This window comes from Panthera uncia (genome assembly GCF_023721935.1).
Source record: "Panthera uncia isolate 11264 chromosome C1 unlocalized genomic scaffold, Puncia_PCG_1.0 HiC_scaffold_3, whole genome shotgun sequence".
Classification (NCBI taxonomy): Eukaryota; Metazoa; Chordata; class Mammalia; order Carnivora; family Felidae; genus Panthera; species Panthera uncia.
Window position 1 is genome coordinate 21,889,363 of NW_026057584.1, and position 18,478 is coordinate 21,907,840.

General features: G+C 38.5%; 1 protein-coding gene across 1 annotated transcript in view; it reads left to right on the forward strand.

Moving 5' to 3' along the window:
- The window catches only part of ABCA12 (ATP binding cassette subfamily A member 12), a 175,972-nt gene that overhangs the window by 13,432 nt on the left and 144,062 nt on the right, over positions 1-18,478 (forward strand). Inside the window, exon 2 of the mRNA XM_049614967.1 lies at positions 877-970. Within this exon, the coding sequence (XP_049470924.1) occupies positions 877-970 (94 nt within the window). The remainder of the gene's footprint in view (positions 1-876; positions 971-18,478) is intronic.

An 18,478-nucleotide genomic window follows, 5' to 3' on the forward strand; every position in this document is an offset into this window, starting at 1 on the left:
CTGGAACCAGTTTTTTATGTATGTAATACTAAGTTCACATCTTACGAACTGAATCATGTGTATGTGAGGAGAAAAGCCACTCCTGAAGCGTCTTACAATGAAATTCCCTAATAGAAATTTTGATTAAATAATTACATTTTGAGCATCTGTTTTGTACCAGTGGAAATTCAGAAACGGATAAGACACTGGTCCTGCCATAAAAGAATCACCAATTTATTGTAAGCCAAGCAAAATATATATATACAGGTAAGTAGGTAGGTAGGTAGGTAGGTAGGTAGGTAGATAGATAGATAGTAAGAGTATAAGTTCTATGATAAAAGCAGACACAAGATACTATTTATAGTGGTATAGGGGGCTTGCATAGTACTTTAAGTTCCTGTTTACTCATTGACTTACTTATTCATTCATTCATTTACTAATGTTTATTGAGCCAATATCCAGTGTCATACTAATCTTTATGGCTGGCCATAGAATGTTGACATTGGAAGTGGTAAGATAAGCCTAGGTTGAAATTATTTGGGATTTTGTATGCCCTGTTTAGAATGTTGAACCTTATCCAACAAGCAATGAAAAGATTTTTAAGCAGAGAAATTACTGCTCAGATTTGAATTTTAAGATCATCACTCTTGGGACAGTCATGAGAGATGACTGGAAAGGAGGCTTCAGAAGCTCATTTTAAGGTTTTAAGCCTGGAAAAGGCATTCTTGTGTTCATTTCGAGATCTCTTGCACTTTTAAAAATCTCTCATTCCTTTCTTATTAATAGCATTTGCAAGCAAATATCTGATTTGTGTTGGAAGTTTATAATATGTTGTACTTCTTGTCAAGTTTTGGTTCAGCAGTGTAATTAACATTTTTTCCTATTATTATTTTGCAGCTTTGGACACTTGTCTTGATTTTATGGCCAGTCATTATCTTCATAATTTTGGCTATTACCCGGACCAAATTTCCTCCAAGAGCAAAACCAACTTGTAAGTAAATTTGTTTCCCTAATTTTTGGATTACAGTTAAAATTTATTTTGATACTATGGAGTGTTTTCTTCTAAATTTGTTTTAATAGTATTTCTACCTGGTAGTATTTGTATAAATACTTACCCTGTTTTTTTCTCCAGCTTTTTTAACTGGTTAGAAGGGTGAGCCTGTAATACTTATCTAAAAAACTATGAAGCATGTAGAAGCCAGAATGCATTTTAATTTTTATAAAATTAATTTTTATAAAATTTTGACTCATTTATTGTTCACCTCATAAATCTCACCATGGTTTGTACGACACAAACAAGTATCAGTCTCAAGCTAGATCATCCTTTACTTTTATATTGTCACAAAAACCATAGACCGGTATCTGATGAACTGAACAAATGAAATCCAGGGTACTGTAAAAATCTCTTATCTCTCTTCAGGACTGATATGAGTGGTGCAAATGCATCAACACATTTAATTTAAAAGAACATTGCTTTCCAATTAGTGCTATTCCAGCTATTTTTAGTCATCATCAGGTTATAAAATGGGCACGACGCCCAACTCAGGCCATTATTTTCTTTTGGATCCAGAATGGAGATTCAGGAAAGACACAGAAAATTCCTCAGAACTGGGTGGGGGAGGGGAGGAAGATGAGAACCCCAATGATCTAACCAGTGTTTTTGCTTTCATTCTTTTTTTAAAAAATTTTTTAAGTGTTTTTATTTATTTTTGAGAGAGAGAGAGAGGGAGAGAGAGCATGAGCGAGGGAGGGGCAGAGAAAGAGGGAGAGACAGAATCCAAAGCAGGCCCCAGGCTCTAGACTGACAGCAGAGAGCTCGTGAACCATGAGATCATGACCTGAGCCGAAGTCGGGCGCTTAACCGACTAAGCCACCCAGGCACCCCTGTTTTTGCTTTTGTTCTTTTTTTTTTTTTTTAATTTTTTTTTTTTTTAACGTTTTTTTTTTTTTGAGACAGAGAGAGACAGAGCATGAACGGGGGAGGGGCAGAGAGAGAGGAAGACACAGAATCGGAAGCAGGCTCCAGGCTCTGAGCCATCAGCCCAGAGCCCGACGCGGGGCTCAAACTCACGGACCGTGAGATGGTGACCTGAGCTGAAGTCGGACGCTTAACCGACTGAGCCACCCAGGTGCCCCTTTGCTTTTGTTCTTAAACCCTGAAGCCAGTTTTGTTGGTAGAGGAGTAAAGGTTAAGTGAGATACATCATGTTTCACAGAGCAGCCATCTCCTTAAAAGCTTCTCATAGACTAAATTTCTATAAATCTGATTGTATTTCAGATAAATCTTGGTAATTTACTATATAAAAGAATAGTATGCTGAATTATTTGTAAAGAGAATAATGAGCTGGTGACTTTTAAAAATAAGTGTTTTTCAGTCACTCAGTCTTAAGAAGTAAGATGATAGCCATCATGGAATCTACTTGATTCATACACAATAGAATAATTCAAAAGAGAATATCAATTAAATTAGTGTAAAGCATTTAAACTCTTGATACTGGAATGAATAATTCCTTGCATTTGAATAGCAACTTACCATTTCTAAAGGACTTTTGCTCAAGTTATTATGTAGAGTTGTTGATGATATTTTATTAGGTTGTTTATAAAAGCAGCATAATTTTGTTCTCTTCATGTCATGTGTATATTAGTTCTTTATAATAGATTTAGTCCATTGTATACTCTTGAAATTTATGTATTCTTGCCTATTCTAGGTAGCATGGAGTTCAGAAATAATGCATTCAGCACATAAGGACAAATACTCTTTGAACTATTCTGGTTTAAGATGCTAATTATCAATTCACGAATGATAGTGATAAAAGTTTATTAGCTTCTTTCAACAACTTATTTCTATTAATTTCTTGTTTATAAGGAGTTTTAAGCTATATAATAAGTTTCTCTTACAAAATTTACAAGACAGAAATATAAGGTGTGTGAGTGAGTAGTCTTAATTGGTGCTACCTGATAGGATTTAGAGATTCATGGAAAAAATCTTGGAGAGCTCTTATAATTTCACTAAATTATGGGCGGGGGGGGAAACCTTGAAAAAAATCATGTGACAAGTATCTCAGAGACCTAATTTTTTAAAGGGTCTGCAAAAACACACTATCCAAAGGGAGACGAATAACCACGTTTTACTATAGACTTCTGACCATACACTAATAATAATTAATTATGAGGTGATTGTCTTTATGTTTGTGGGTAGGAGAGAACAGAATTATAGGAGAGTTCAGTGGAAGTATTTTTGCTAGTCTCTCAGAACTTACAAAATTCCGTCCAAAAAATAGTTTATTGTTTTTATTGGAACTTTATGAGAACTATTAGAAGGAAGGTACCCTCTCACTTTACAGAAAAGAACACTGGGCAACCTGGGCGATTGTAATTTGTGAAAGTTTGATCATGTGGGATAGGAGAGAAAGGTTTTGGAAACTACCTTTACTTATTCTTTGTCCATGAGATTTGTCTCATATTTTGCCATTTTATACATAGAGCCATAATACCTTTGGACAAAACTTTGTGTCCAAAATTTCAACTCATCCTATAGTCAATAGAATATAAAATATAATTTATAACTAGAGGTGCTATCTGTACAGCAAGTTAGAGAATCCAAAACTAGTATAGATGTAGTTACTTTATTTCCCTGTCTTGTGGTATAGAGGGAAAACTTCAAAGTCAAAGTTTGGATTCAGGCATTTTTATTCTTTTTCTAAAACAATTATTATTGTTTTTCTTTGTTTCTCATATCTATCGTACTGAAAGATTAAAGTGAGTTCATAATAATAAATAATAAAAATAAATATTTCTTGATCTCATACTGTGTGCCAGACGTTTGGGGAGGTAATGGCAGTGTTATTCAATTCCCAGTACAGCCAACCAGTGCAACAGAGAGATTAAGTAACCTGGCCAAGATTGCACAGTTCAAAAGTGGTGGTGTCAAGATTTGATGAACCCAGGCAGTCTGGCCCTAGACTCTGGTTTTAAGCTTATGAACTCACATTTCTTACATCGAGGAGTCAGTACTGTACTCTTTCTAAATAATGTTGCATTACTTAGGTTTCATAAAAGTAGACTAAAAGTTAGAAATTTGGAATCTAAGCACCCCTTCTCTGCGTCTATCTAGAAAATGAAATCAAGAAATATGGGGGGGAGGTGCATTCCGATATATGAATCAGTTATCCTAAATGTTAGTATTCAGTGGAGAATTCTGCCTCTGCATGAATCACTGTAGTGATTGTAGTATCATGGAAATCACGTCCTGTTTAACAGAGTTAAAAATCCTTTCCGGGCTACAGTGACTGCTTCAGTGCTAATTGAGCAACAGAGAAATGAAGAAGAAACTCTAGGCTACACCCCAGTTGAAACTCAGCTGTGGTGAGAACAGGAGTTGTCATCCCGTGGGCACATTCTGCTCAGAATAGCTGGGCATGTGTGTAGGACTGATACGTCATTCAGAACAAATATAATTAGTGAATCAAAGGGCTCCCTCCATAGTTTTCTTGACTGATGGGCATCTGTGGAAGTCTTGGGTGAGTTAGGTAGCTGCTGCAGCGTCTGCCATGGAGGGCACCCGTCCTGAGCAAAAGACTTACTTTTGGCATTGTCTGCTTTCACTTACACCCTCCTGTGTTGCCATCAACAGCTTAGGTAACTAGCTTCTGCAAATAATAAGTCCCAGGTAAGGAAAGCTTCCCAAGCCTGGCAGACAGGCCAGGATGCTTCTTGTTTGCATAGAGAAGAATGGGCTGAGGCACCACATTTGAAATAGCTCCAAGCTTTTATAATCTGTACACGCAGTAACTTGTCAGGAGACAAACTTTAAATCTGAAACACCATGCTTAGGAGCAGAGGCAAACAAAACAAACCCTCCAAAATGCATTTAGACTAAGCCCAGCTATAATGTACAGCGAGCTATCTTTGTCTCCTTTTAACATGCACATACCCATGAAGTGCAGGCAAGCAGTTCCTAATTACTGCGGAATTGACTACTTTTCAAGAACAGAAAAAACCCTGGCATAATGAGATAAGTGGTCTCCAAAAATTGCAGTCTTGCCAAGTAAGGAGCCACATTTCTATGAAGTTAATGAAAAACAGTATTTTTCAAGTGGTTGAAAATACCACTAAAAGCACAATGGAAATTATACTGTGTAAGTATGACCATAGCTTGGATTAAACTGCAAGTGTCCTGGAGCCATCACTTCCTAATACCCCTGCCTCCTCAGAAGAGAAGACATTCAGCCCATCTCACATCTGCAAATGACCCAGGGGAAGGCAGGAGCCAACTGCTAATTGAATTATATCTAAATTTGTGCTAGCACAGGGTTATACTGAATTTTGCCCGTCTGGATGTGACTCCATCACTTTGGTAAATGCAAGATTACCATTCCCAGCATGACTTTTGGCCTCCAAAGCATACCTTTTGTCTTCAGGATTGCAATAAAAATAATAATAGGGGTGCAAACTTATTGAACACTTTACTGTGTGTCAGACACTGTGCTAAGTACCTTGCATCTATTTCCTTAGTTAATACATCACCTCTATAAACTATGTGATAGGATTGTCCCAACTTTAAAGATGACAAAGTTGAGGCACAAAAATGTTAAGTAACTTACCCATATTCACATGGGTGCTTTGTGCCCAAAGCTGGATTTTAAACACAGTTTTCCCTGCAGATACTGTAGTAGTTTTGTTCAGGTCGCGACTGCCAACAATGGCAATCCTAAGATCCGGCTCATTTGAGTTTTACAGCATCTCCTTTTTCTTCCTCATACCACCTGTTAGCACTGCCAAAGATCGAACATGGCTATAAAAGTGAACTCAATTGATTTTTCTACTTGTCAGCAGCTCCAAGAAAAAATGTGAGAAGGAAGATTGAAATTATTGATTAATTGGTGGTTTGCGGGGTCCATGCATGTTGCTATACCTACAGCACCTGAACTGTTAAGAGGAAACTATTGTGTGGTTTCATGTTGAATAGGCCTATGGGGCCTCTTACCGGGAAAGGTTGTGAAAGTCAGAGGAGCCAAGCTTTTTCTGGCCCTGCTTTTGCTTCCGACTTTGCACATGGCGTGTTTCCATGGGAGAGATGGCAAACACATGAGGACCAGATTCCATTCTGGGGAATGGATTTCCCATGATTCAGCTGCAGTAGTTGAGGCACCCATAGTAAATCGTTTCCTGTTCTATTTTGATTGGCTCAAAATTAATGTAGGTTTTGTTCTGGGAAGCTCAGAACCCCGCATCATTCATCTCCTGCCAGGTCTTGCCCCATCCAAGTTCTCCATTGTCACGTGTGCCAGCAGCACCAGGAAGTCTCTCAGGTTAGAAACGTCTGACTCATCCTTGCCTCCTCCCTTTCCTTCACCTCCCATAACCATGAGCCAGAATCTGTCTTGTGAAATGTGTCCTGGAGTTACCCCATCCTTTCCATCCCTCCTGCAGTGCCTTGCTTCGAGATCTCATTGTTTTGTGCCTGTATTTCTTCATTAGGTTTTTATTTTGGGGGTGGGCTGGGGGAGCACTCTGGAAGCCCAACCTCTAATTCTTCCCATAGTTTATCATCAGATAATCCCTTAAAATGTTCTTTGGGTCTACTGAGTTTCAACTCCCCTTTATCCTACTTTCAAGATGTTCATGATCAGGATTCCTTCAACTTTCAGTTCACTGCGTTCTGCAGTATGAGGCCTTTACCTAAAGAGGCAGTGTCCAGATGTCTTCCACACATCCCATGCTCATTGCCATGTGGACATGCATGCTCCTGTCCCCTCCTCCTCGTCTATTAAAAGACAAGCTCTTATCTAAGGCTTACCCTTTTGCCTTCCCTCATCACCCAAACTCCAATTATTTCTCCTTTCTATCTCTCTTGTGGATGTGTGGGCTAATAGTGGTTTTTGAGTGCTTTATGCTTTAATCTTGGCTCACTCATTAGACTAATAGTACATTAATATCAGAAATCATGCCAAGGCATCATACTAATATCAGATACAGTATGATTCCTACCACAGGGAACAAAATAAGAATGGAATGTATCATTTAGAATGTAGTGCAGTTTGAAAGATATGGGGGATCGGATTATCGCATTCACCTAGAGGGGCATGGAAATAAAGCTCATTGTGCATCTGAGATAGGTAAAGGACAAGAAGTTAGCTTGCTTTTGGTTTGGTTTTTACTTCAGGTAAATCTGACTGTGCTATCAGAAATATCTATAATGCTAATATTGGGAGGGGTGCCTGAGTGGCTGACAGCATGGAGCCTGTTTGGGATTCTCTCTCCCTCTTTCTCTGCCTCTCCCCTGCTCACTTTTGTTTTCTCTCTCTCTCAAAATAAACAAACAAACAAACATTAAAACAATATCTATAATGCTAATATTGGGACAAGAAAAGGGATATAAAGCTCTCTCACTCCTCCCCAGGTAGATCCACCTGGGAATTTCCCTCACAAATACCTGAGAGTTCATGTGAATGTGTACAGAATATTTTTGTGTGGGAGAGATTTATAGTCTGCTTCTTGCTTAAGTTCCAGAAAACATTAGAGCAGTGTTTGAATTTCACAGCCAAAGCCCCATCATTTACTTCTTCCATCAGCGAATCAGTAGCGAACATTGGGAAACATTATTGACCCTTTAGATGGCAACATGGAGATAAATTCCATGAAACTCAGGGAAACCGAGACGGTGACTGCATCCCCAAGCACGCTGCGCCAACCGGGCTGTAGGGAACCAGCAGGAAGAAGGCAGTGTGAACATGGCCCCTGCACACTCATACACAGGGCTGGCTACAGCTCCTGCTGGTAGTTGCCCATCTCCCCCAGACCTGATTTGAAATTCTCTCACGCAATGCCATGGGCACACCCTAATGCCAGATAACATGACAAAAGGATTTCTCAACTAATGCTCAACTAAGGCTTAGTACACAGAGTTGCATCAGAGAGCTGGGAATATCTTAAAGTACAATAAAACTTAATTGAACAAGTAGGAAAATAAAGAGTAAAGAATAGCTATTGATTGCACAATGGAAGATTTCTTGTTTGGGGGTCTTACTATTTTTTTTTCTCCTGTCCATTCTGCATCATGCCTACTTTTGATGATTTACCTTATAAGCTTCCCAGAAATGACTGCCTCACTGACATTGTCTCTGGGGGCCACGTCCTCTCTTTTTCACTCTTTCTTTATTTCCTTCCCTTCATAAAGAGCAGAGGGGCTCCTGTTACTCTCACGTAAGGAGCTCTAATATTCAAGTCTATGTGACAAATAAAGATAAATAATTGATTACTTATAAAATCCTCACAAGTACAGTAATGTCACTTGCTAAGGTCCCCAGTATCAGTGGATGTTTCCAATATACCCTTAAAGCTAAGAGATAGAGTTAACAAAGTAATTTCAACCCATTCTCCTTCACTTATTCAAGAGCACTGAGCCCAGACTGAGGCTCACATGTGATACTTAGAAGAGGTGAGGGCCTGGCTCCATGGTTGGCTGACCATGTGCTTTCCCAAGTGACTGTTCAGTATTCTTCTAAGCATCTCCCAGGAACCCTGGCTTAGCAAACCGTTGTCATTTTATGCTGCTCTCACCATTCAACTTTTCTCATTCTCTTTGTAGGTCACATTGTGTCCTTTGCTTTCATAAATGAACCAGTGTATATTTTTAGAGTAGAGCAGCCAGCCCTCATGGAAGAAATGCCACAGCATCTGATAGTCACTGGTCTTGAGTCCGTTGGAATTTCACTGTGGAATAAAATTAGAATGACCATTCACATTAAGAAAAATGAAATCTTTGTTTTGGTTATATATTTACACATTTATACTTATATGTAAAATTAGTATTACTGTGAGAGGCAGAATAAGGACTTAGAGCACAAACTCCATATTCAAACTGCCTGGATTCAAACACAAGCCTTGGATAGGTCTCTTGGTTCTCTGAGCCTTGGTTTCCACATCTGTATATTGAAGTTAATAATAGCAGCCACCTCACAGAGTTGTTGTAAAAATTAAATGAGTTAATATTTACTAAATACTTAGATAAGTATCTGGCACATAGTATGAGCTATATTAGTGTTAGATATTATGGTTTTTTGTTTTTCGTTTTAATTTCTTTTAATGTTTATTCATTTTTGAGAGACGGAGCACAAGTGGGGGAGGGGCACGGAGAGAGGGAAACAGAAAATCCAAAGCAGGCTCCGGGATCTGAGCTGTCAACACAGAGCCTGACATGGGTCTCGAACCCATGAACTGTGAGATCATGACCTGAGTCAAAGTCGGATGCTTGACTGACTGAGCCACTCAGGCACCCTGATATTATGTTTTACATTACTTGTAATATTATATAGGTATATGATATAATATCAATCATTGAGTCTCACTGAGATAATCTAGTATATTATTTGACAGAGAAGAAAACTGAGGCTCAAAAATTTAAGACTTGATTGTGGTTGCACATTTATCCTTGCCTCTATCATATATTTAAAGGGTACCTGCTATGTCTGCACTGATAAAAAAGCCATGAACCCTCAGAACAGTCAAGTTTCTAGAAGGTTAATAAGTATGTCAGAATCTGTAGTAAATATGCGACATGATAAATTCCACAGTGGAGGTAGGCTCAAGAGCAAAGCAGCAGAGCAAATAGAGTCCAGACAACTTTACCTGAGATCAGGGCTGGGTCTATGGCAATGCGAGTGCAATGCAAACTTTGAAGGGTTAGCAAAACCCCAGTAATTATGATCAATCATATTTCAATATAATATTCTAAAATATAAAGATTAATTTTAAAAATTCTATGATGAATCAAATGTTAACATTTTAGATAAAGTCAGGCTCAATATTACTGACTTTTCTTTTACCTTGGGCTCCGGTTGGCTCCCATAGCACTGCCTGGGATATCAGGAAGGGCTTCACAAGGAAGTCCTATGTCTTAGCATGAGTCTTAAAGAATGAGGAAGCATTTGGCAGCTAGACAAGTAGTGTCTTTGCATTTCTAATGGACAAAGACCAACGTGAGTGGAGACAGAGGACATGACAGAGTTAGATGTGCCAGGAATTTGCAGTTTGTTTTGTCTGGAAAAGGAGGTTTTTTGTTGCAAGTGGGGAGGTGAGGCTATCTGATCAATACCAAATGTACTGAACTTTATTTTGGAGAGGATGAGAAGCCATTGAAACTTTTTAGTAAATTAGCCTTGTTTTAACATATTTATTTTTTCTTTTGACCATAGAAATACATGCTTATTATTTAAAAATTAAATAATGTAATATAAGTATGCATATTGTAAAAAGCAGAAGTCCTGCATAATCTTGCCGTGTAAAGATAACTATTGTTAACATTTAAGTGTACAATTTTTTCAGGCCGTTTTCTATGCGCACACACACACACACACACACCTACATACAACCAAAATGCGAACATTGGGCTCAGATAATGTTTTAGAAGGAACTTCCACAGCAGCATGGAGATGATTTCATAGAAGCTAGTGATTGGATTGGGCACAGAGTTCTGGTTTTAAGACTTCGACTTCAGTTTTCCTTTTCATGATCTCTTGATTGCCCTGGAAATGTTATGGGGCTACAATGTCTGTAGACCTGTCACAGCTGGCTATGTCCCCCTCCCCCCCTGCCCCCGACCACTTTTTAACACCCTCTCCTTCAATCCTTCACTTTCTTTCCAGATTTTAAAATCCAGATTTCTTTAAAGAATAGAGAATTATTCTTCATAATAGGGAAGCTTTCAATGCACAACTATAAGTCTTGAATTTCATACTGTCCAAATGAAATTAATACAACTTCAGACAAATTTGGGGAGTAAAAATACAGGTAACTGAAGAGAAAATAATATGAGAATCTCACAATATTACTGGTATTTTTCCTTATCTTGTCTATCTTAGTGATTTATAAACAGATACACTCAACCAGTCTACCTTAATCTAAATCATATAAATATGCTACTGAAAGATGTAAAATACCCTGGGCTTTTTTACATGGGCATCTGGGGGTGGTGGTGGAGAAGGTGATGGTGATGATGAGGGATGCTGAAATGATGAGGTGCTGTGGTGTGTGGGGCGGTGAGGACCAGACAGCCCCAAAACTCCCCAGGTGGTGATTCTTATGCAACTGAAAGTTTGAGAGCTACATTTTCCTTTCTTTTCAGTTATCTTTTCAGTTATATTTTAAATCAGTTGCATTTTTACTAGCTTATGACTGTGAAAGCCAACCAAGGAATGGATTTAATTCTCTGAATAGTATCAGGGAAAAATTTGCTAGGGTTCCCTGCTTCATTTTAACATTTTATCTCTCGCTGTAATCCCCAGGATGCTAGAAATCCCACACTCTTTTTTATGTCTTATATTGAAGATCACATCTTCAGGACAGTTGAAGAGAATGCCTCCACTTGGAGGTTGGTGATGAAGGAAGGAAGTGTTCATAATTTCCTGGACTTTCCTATGCACATGTGTTTGTCCAAGTGGATTTCATGATTTAGTTTCATGGCCAAGGGAACCCAGTTCACTTCAACACTCTAACACGGTATCACTGTACTTCTAGATTCATAAATATTGGGAGAATGAGAAAAATGTCAAAAATGGTTTCATTATTTTGAAATTACTACCATGTATGAAAATGGTATAAAGATGCTTCTGGAGATTCATATTCTACAAAATGTGCCTACAGCTGAGAAGAATAGGTCTGTGTTCTGTTCTCAACTTGCTTACAATCTAACTCTGGGGAAAAATACACACATACGCACACTCCACACACATAAAAGTTATATGCTATAGTAGATTTAAAAAAAAGTTAAATGTAGCTAAAGTAAAAGTGTTAAACCTAGCTTTGCACGTAGTAGGAACTCAACTATGTATTGATTAATTAGTAGCGACATGTAATAGTGTAGATATATAGGAAAATAAGTATTAATAAGTAGCATTGGCAATAAAAACTACTGGAAGCTTTAAAAAAGGAAGGGATTGCTTTGCATTAGCGTAATCAAGAATTACCCCAGGACTCAAATTAAGCTTGAAAGGAAAACCAATGGATATGCTGAATATGCAACATGAAGAGATAGGCCCTTCAAGAGTGAAGGTCATGATCAACAGCTGGCTGAGGGTAGGCAGACCGATTCGGCCAACGTCGAGTGTCAGTGCTGGAGCATGGGAGAGACCAAGTTGTGTCTCTGGTGTGAGGCTTTCAACACTAGATCTAGGAGTTTGGATTTTCTCCTGTAGTAAAAGAAACTCTAGAAGGCTGTGAAGAATTATTTAATTTTTCTTTTTCCAACATGGGAGATAAACTAAGGGAAGCTTGAAATGATCTTCCACCGTAATTCTTTATCTTCACCCAAATGTTTATATCATAGGCTAAATCAGTTATCTATTGATCTGTAAGAAATTGCCTTCCCAAACTTAGTGGCAGAGACTCCAGTTCCTATGGGTCTAAACTTTGGGAGTGGCTTAACTGTGCAGTTTTGGCTTAAGGTCTCTCATGAGATTGCAGAAAACTTTTGGCTGGAGTTGACCTCATGTGATAGCTGGCAGATCAATTCAAAGGTGGATTAGTCACATGGCTAGCAAGTTGGTTGGTACCAGTTGAGGTACCAAGCGGGTGGCTTCTCTCCACAGGTTGTTTTAGTGTTTTCATGACATGCCTGGGAGCTTCCCCAGACCAAGTAATCCAAGAGACAATAGGAGAAGCTCTCCTTTTTACGACCTAGCCTCAGAAGCCTCAGAGCAGCACTTTGACCACATTCTCTTCATTAGAAACAAGGCACCAAAAGTGCACCCATATTCAAGGGCAAGAGAATTAGGTTCTACGTTTAGAAGGAAAAAGTGTTAAACATTCTGTGGGCACATTTTAAAACCACCACACAGACTGATTGCACCACACAAGAGTCACTAGTACAGTAACGGTGTGCGCTGAATATGCTTGAAATGTTCAGTCCTACCACGGCAGAGCCCTTATCTGCTTGGGGCCATACTGCATTTCTAGCACCAGCACACTGTCTGCGCATGGAGGCATCGGTTAAATATTTTTTGAACTATTAGCATTTTAGAGATGAAGATATTTGTTTTCAGAGGTTTTAGCCACAGATCTCACTAAGTGAGTGTTGAAGCCAAGATTTAATTTGGTCTTACTACTCAAATCCTCTTTCTACTCTCCATGCTCTCTGTCAAACAGAATCATTCATCTCTGTTGGAAACACTCACCTTGCTGTTGGCATAGCTAACAGAACCACTCTCCGGAACATTGCCTGGCACTTAATAGTCACCCAACAAATATTTGTTGAACATGTGAACAGACTTCGTACAACAGTACGTGAAGACTGGAGCTATGAAGAAATCTGTTCAAATTTACTTACAAGTCAGGAGAAAACCATGAAAGACAGGCCAAAATGCTTGCCTCTTGTGCAGGTTTTTGTTTTGTCATATTCACTGAAAAGATACTGTGTTTAAAGTATAGAAGCTAGATATCAAAAATATAGAAAATGTGGAGTTTCTGTGTTATGAGCAGCTTACAATCCAATGACCACCTACCTGGATTCTGTGGCGAATGAACTTTATATCATTGCATCATTATTTTGAATATAGTCCCTTTGAGAGTGGGAGTGGAAAAGAGGAGCGATAACAGTGGCTCAGCTGGAATTTCTCTCATGTGAATAGCATTATGCCTTGACATTTAACCTGTAGACAAAAGGAAGCAAATGAATCCTTGACATCCCTAAGGTCTCACACACCTTTCTACACAACTACTAACATTATTTATTCCGGCAGAGTTTTGTACCAAAATTGAACCTAATCTGCTTTGAAAACTTCACTCACCTCCACTGAGTCCTGTTAGCTTTAATTAGCTGTTTTTAAGATTGCATGCTAAGCAGAGCTCTGAAAAGTAGAAAAAAACAAAAACAAAGCGACAGAACTCTGTTACATAGAGCACATTTCTTTCGGAGGCATGCCAAGAGCCAAGATTTAAGGTCTTTATTTTGTTGATTTATCTTTAGCTTTTTGTGGAAATTTGGCATTAAATATATAATCCGGAAGGCAAATGACAGGGAGGAGTGAATCTCATAGGCGGGTTCGGTTTTGGGTTATTATGAATCCTGTGTTAACATTTGGTAATGTAGCCAAACCTCCAGAACAATAAGCAGTTTTTCTCCAGTGTTAATGCAAAGAGAGTATCAAAATTTAGCTCAAATAAAACCTAAAGCAAATGAACAAGAGTGGGATTAGGTTAATCTTAAGCATTAGGAAGGTTGCTTAAGATATTAGAGCCGTGTTTCTGATCCCTACTTTTGTTGCATAGATTTCTAGACACCTAGATGCGCACACCCACTGAACACTCGACTATCCATTAAACAGACACTCATTTATCATAGCATTATGTGGAATCTAAAGGTGAAGCACCCAGACGTTTTAGATAAAAACATCAATAATCAAGTTGTGAGGGCACGCTATACCATACCTGACCCTAAAACCCATAATCTATTAGTCAACTTTGATAAGGAAGAAAGAACTGCAGATGCACTGATTTTCTTTTTGAATACAATCCTTGGTGGCTAGAGAAGTTAGCAAAACTTAATATTGTGAGAGGACTTAAACTGCATCCCGAGGAAAACTAACAGGATGTTTGGATTTGCATGGAGAAGAATGGGACATTTTTCAAGGGAAGGAAGGGAATGAACCACGTTCACAGTGTTGGGGATATAAGGTGAATTGTCTTATTTTGCCTCAGGCAATTTTCCCTGAACCTCTGTACTCGTTTAGTTTGCACCCCCACCCACCCCTTCTTTATATAATTGTAATTTACTATGCATGTATTTACTGGATGTTTGTTATGTGCAAGGCAATGCTGACATTTGGTGGAAAAGAGTAGCTTAGGCACAGGCCTCATGAAGTAAAGACCAGAGACACAAACATCAAGTAAACAAGTTTTTCCTTCCAATTCCATTAGATGCTACTGAGAAATGGGTTTGAATGGATAATATAGGACCAAGAGACCCAGCGTCTCAAATACCAGGGGGATGCTATTGGGATGTCTTCGCCTGATAAGCAATAAAGAATGACACATGATAATAGGAATATTGTATTTTTGTATATTAATGAGGTAGTATGAGAAGGTTATATCAGGGTAAGGAAGCCTGGAGCAAGAAAAAAGAGTTACACAGTTATTGAAATTACAAAAAGTGGTGGGCACTGTCACTAACACAAGTAAACAAATGGGAAGGAATGAATATTGGGAAGTCAGTATAGTGGAGATTGTGTTCAGAGAACAAAGGAATAGTTGCAAATAAAAGAGCTCTCCTGGTTTTTAATCTGGGATTATGAGAAAGTAGGACAGCAAAAACTATAACAATAATAATGACCCCTTTATGCAATATTGTGTTTTAATTATTGTAGAAGTCTTGAGAGATTCTTTATTGTGATTTCCATTTCACACATGAGAAACTCACGACTCTTTTAGGCAAAATGAGTCTAATGATCAAATCTGTGGGCCTTTGGCCTGGGTGTTCGGTTCAAGTCCCAGTTCAAGCTTTATGACCTTGAGAAGTCACTCAACTTCCCTGAGTCTCGGTTTCCTCATCTGGAAAAGGAGGATAATCAAGCTACCTGTCTCACAGAATTTTGAGGGGAGTTAAATAAGATAGCATGTAGTAAGTTAATTTGTGATATCAAAGAGAAGCATATGTATTGTCTAGAGAAATATACGGTAAATGCTCGCTACAGGATTTCGATTAGGTGACTTGTCCAAGATTAAACAGTGAGTAAGTGGAAGAGCTTGTGACTTGAACCCAGGTCTTTGGATGTATTTGTTATACATAGCTGTTGTTGTTAGAAGGGAAAAAAATGAGGCGCAGGGACAGAGTAGCGAAAAGATTAGTTGCTTACATTAGCCAAAGGGCAATACTTGTTTACTGCAGTCCATGCCTTAAGAAGCACTGATCGGGTGCTTAAAGAAAAAACAAAACCAATGGTTCTCATCTTAGTTCTGCCAATCTAAATTATCCTAAAATTGGGGAAGGGTTGTAAATTGCTCTTTGGTTTCTATCCTTATGTGCTAGATCGTACATGTGAAATTGTGCCAAGAGAGACACACTGGATAAAAATCCTCTTAACGCTAAATTAGTCCTATAATCTTCAGCAACAACCACTGTTAATGGAACTTGTTTCTCATTGTGTGTCTGCACTTTAAAACTGAAGGCAATAAAGATGTTACATCAACTGTTTATAGTTGAGAAGCCAAGTACATTTTAATAGAACCAACATTTGATAGAATTCTGCTCCCTCCAGTAGGCCCCAGACAGTAATCACACAGGAAAGGGAAATTGATGAGAAAATGTTTTCTGAGAGCGGAAATATTCAGAGACTTTCTGGCCTGCACATTCACTTGTAAAAGATAGCCTTTGTTTTACTATCATATCCTTGCTAGTATTGGTCTTGATTTCCTTGCATAAGGGGGATTCTTAGTAGTTCTGGAGTAGCAATAGTCACTCTTTTCATTTTGACATGTTCTTGTTCCATTCTTAGAAGGCACATGGAAAACATGAAACAATGAGCAAGAAAAGATTGTCCAGTTTATAAGGAATCTATTTGAGCATAAGTAAGGCTTGGAACTAAAGAAAAAAAACAACTTGAGCTCTAGCTAAAAAGAATCCAACCAAACCAGAGTATGTATTCATTCACTTTAGTTATTCCTATCAGGTCTCTGAGCCCTTATTTACACAGAGAAGGTCTGAAGTACCAAAAGCTTCTTTGAATGTTCTGACCAAGATTTGATTTTTTTTTTTTTCTTTTTAAATTTGTTGAAACTCTCTCAGCTCTTTCAGTGTGCTTGGACCTTAGCAGATATTCTATAAGTATTACTAGATGGATGAATATATGAATGCTTTATGGAATGACTAAATCAATGCATCACTAAGTTTTCCCTCAAAATACAAACTCCCTGTTTGCTACTAAAACTCATTTGAGGAGCCGCTGTGTTACATCACCAACATCATTCAGCATCGCTAATAACAAATACATGATCATAACTAGGAATTAACGAGCTTTTTTCCAAGAATACGTGTCTCCATTCTCATTACCCTCTCTTAAATTCACCTCCTCCCATTTATTAAAATCCTAGTTAGGGCTGATGACAAATAAGTCCAAACTAAGCCTCTGACAGCTTCGCTTCTAAATCTCCTAGTCAACTCATGATAAATGTATCTAATCCAGCTCAGCTCAAGCCATTGAAATCTAATGACTTTTCCTTATGGTAGACTAGTTCAATTGCAATTCCTAAAGAAAAATAATTAAGGAAATGTGCATTTGTTATAAGTGTTCAACAAATCTATTACTAACCTCCTTTTCTTCCTGTTCTCCCAAACTAGTGATTTCATAATGTAGGGAATGAATCCCCCATTCTCTGAGTCATCCAAAGCAACAAAATGCTATCATCCTTTCCCTTCACTTTCAAATCCTTCAGTCACTAAGTCTGATCAATTCTTCCTTCCAAATGTCTCTTGAAACTCTTCTGTCTCCATCTCCACTGCCACTGCCCTAGTTTACATCTTCCTCCTGTCTCTTTGCTATGACTACAGCACCTTTTTTATCTGGTTTCCATGCCTCTGATACAGCTCCCTTCAGTCTATCATTTATACTGATGCCAGTTATTTTTCTTTTTCTTTGTTTTTAAGTTTATTTACTTATTTTGAGAGAGACAGAGAAAGAGAGAGAGAGGAGAGAAAAGAGGAGAGTCAGAGAGAGAGAGAGAGAGAGAGAGAGAGAGAGAAAGACAGAATCCCGAGCAAGCTCCATGCTGCCAGCAGAGAGCCCAACATGGGGCTCAAACTCACTAACTGTGAGATCATGACCTAAGCCAAGATCAAGGGTCAGATGCTTAACCAACTGAGTCAGCTGGGCTCCCCTTTCTTTTTTCTTTTAAGATTTTTAGAAATATTTTAAAAAAATGTTTAAGTAATCTCTATACCCAATGTGGAGCTTGAATTTACAATCCTGAGATCAAGAATTGCAGGCTCAACTGACTGAGCCAAATAGGCACCCTTAATGCCAGTTATTTTTCTAAACACAAATATTTCCATGCCATTTTCATGCCTAATATCCTTCTGACTCACCATTACTTTGGGGATAAAATCCAGACTCTATTGCTTGATACTTAAAACCTTTCATGTTCATGCCTAACTCTTCAGCACCTTCTCTGGCCATAATCCCCTCCCCATCACTCACAGCCATGTACTTCACGCTCCAGCCATTTTCAAAAAACTATAGGAAATGCTGTCCTTATATTGTAAATGGGGTCCAGAACATCCAGTCATGTAAAATGCAGGAGCCTGCTTTGCAAGGATAATGAAATGACCTGGTGAGCCAATTGCTTCATATCTGAATTCAAGTTATTGCATTATCGTGGAGTCTTATTGTACTTCAGCCTTCTCAAGGGCTTTCTTACATCTATGCCTTCGCATAAATTATTTTCTCCCTTCCCTGTTATTCTCCCTGCTAGCTCCGGATTGTCCTTCGAAACTCACGGCAGATACCACCTT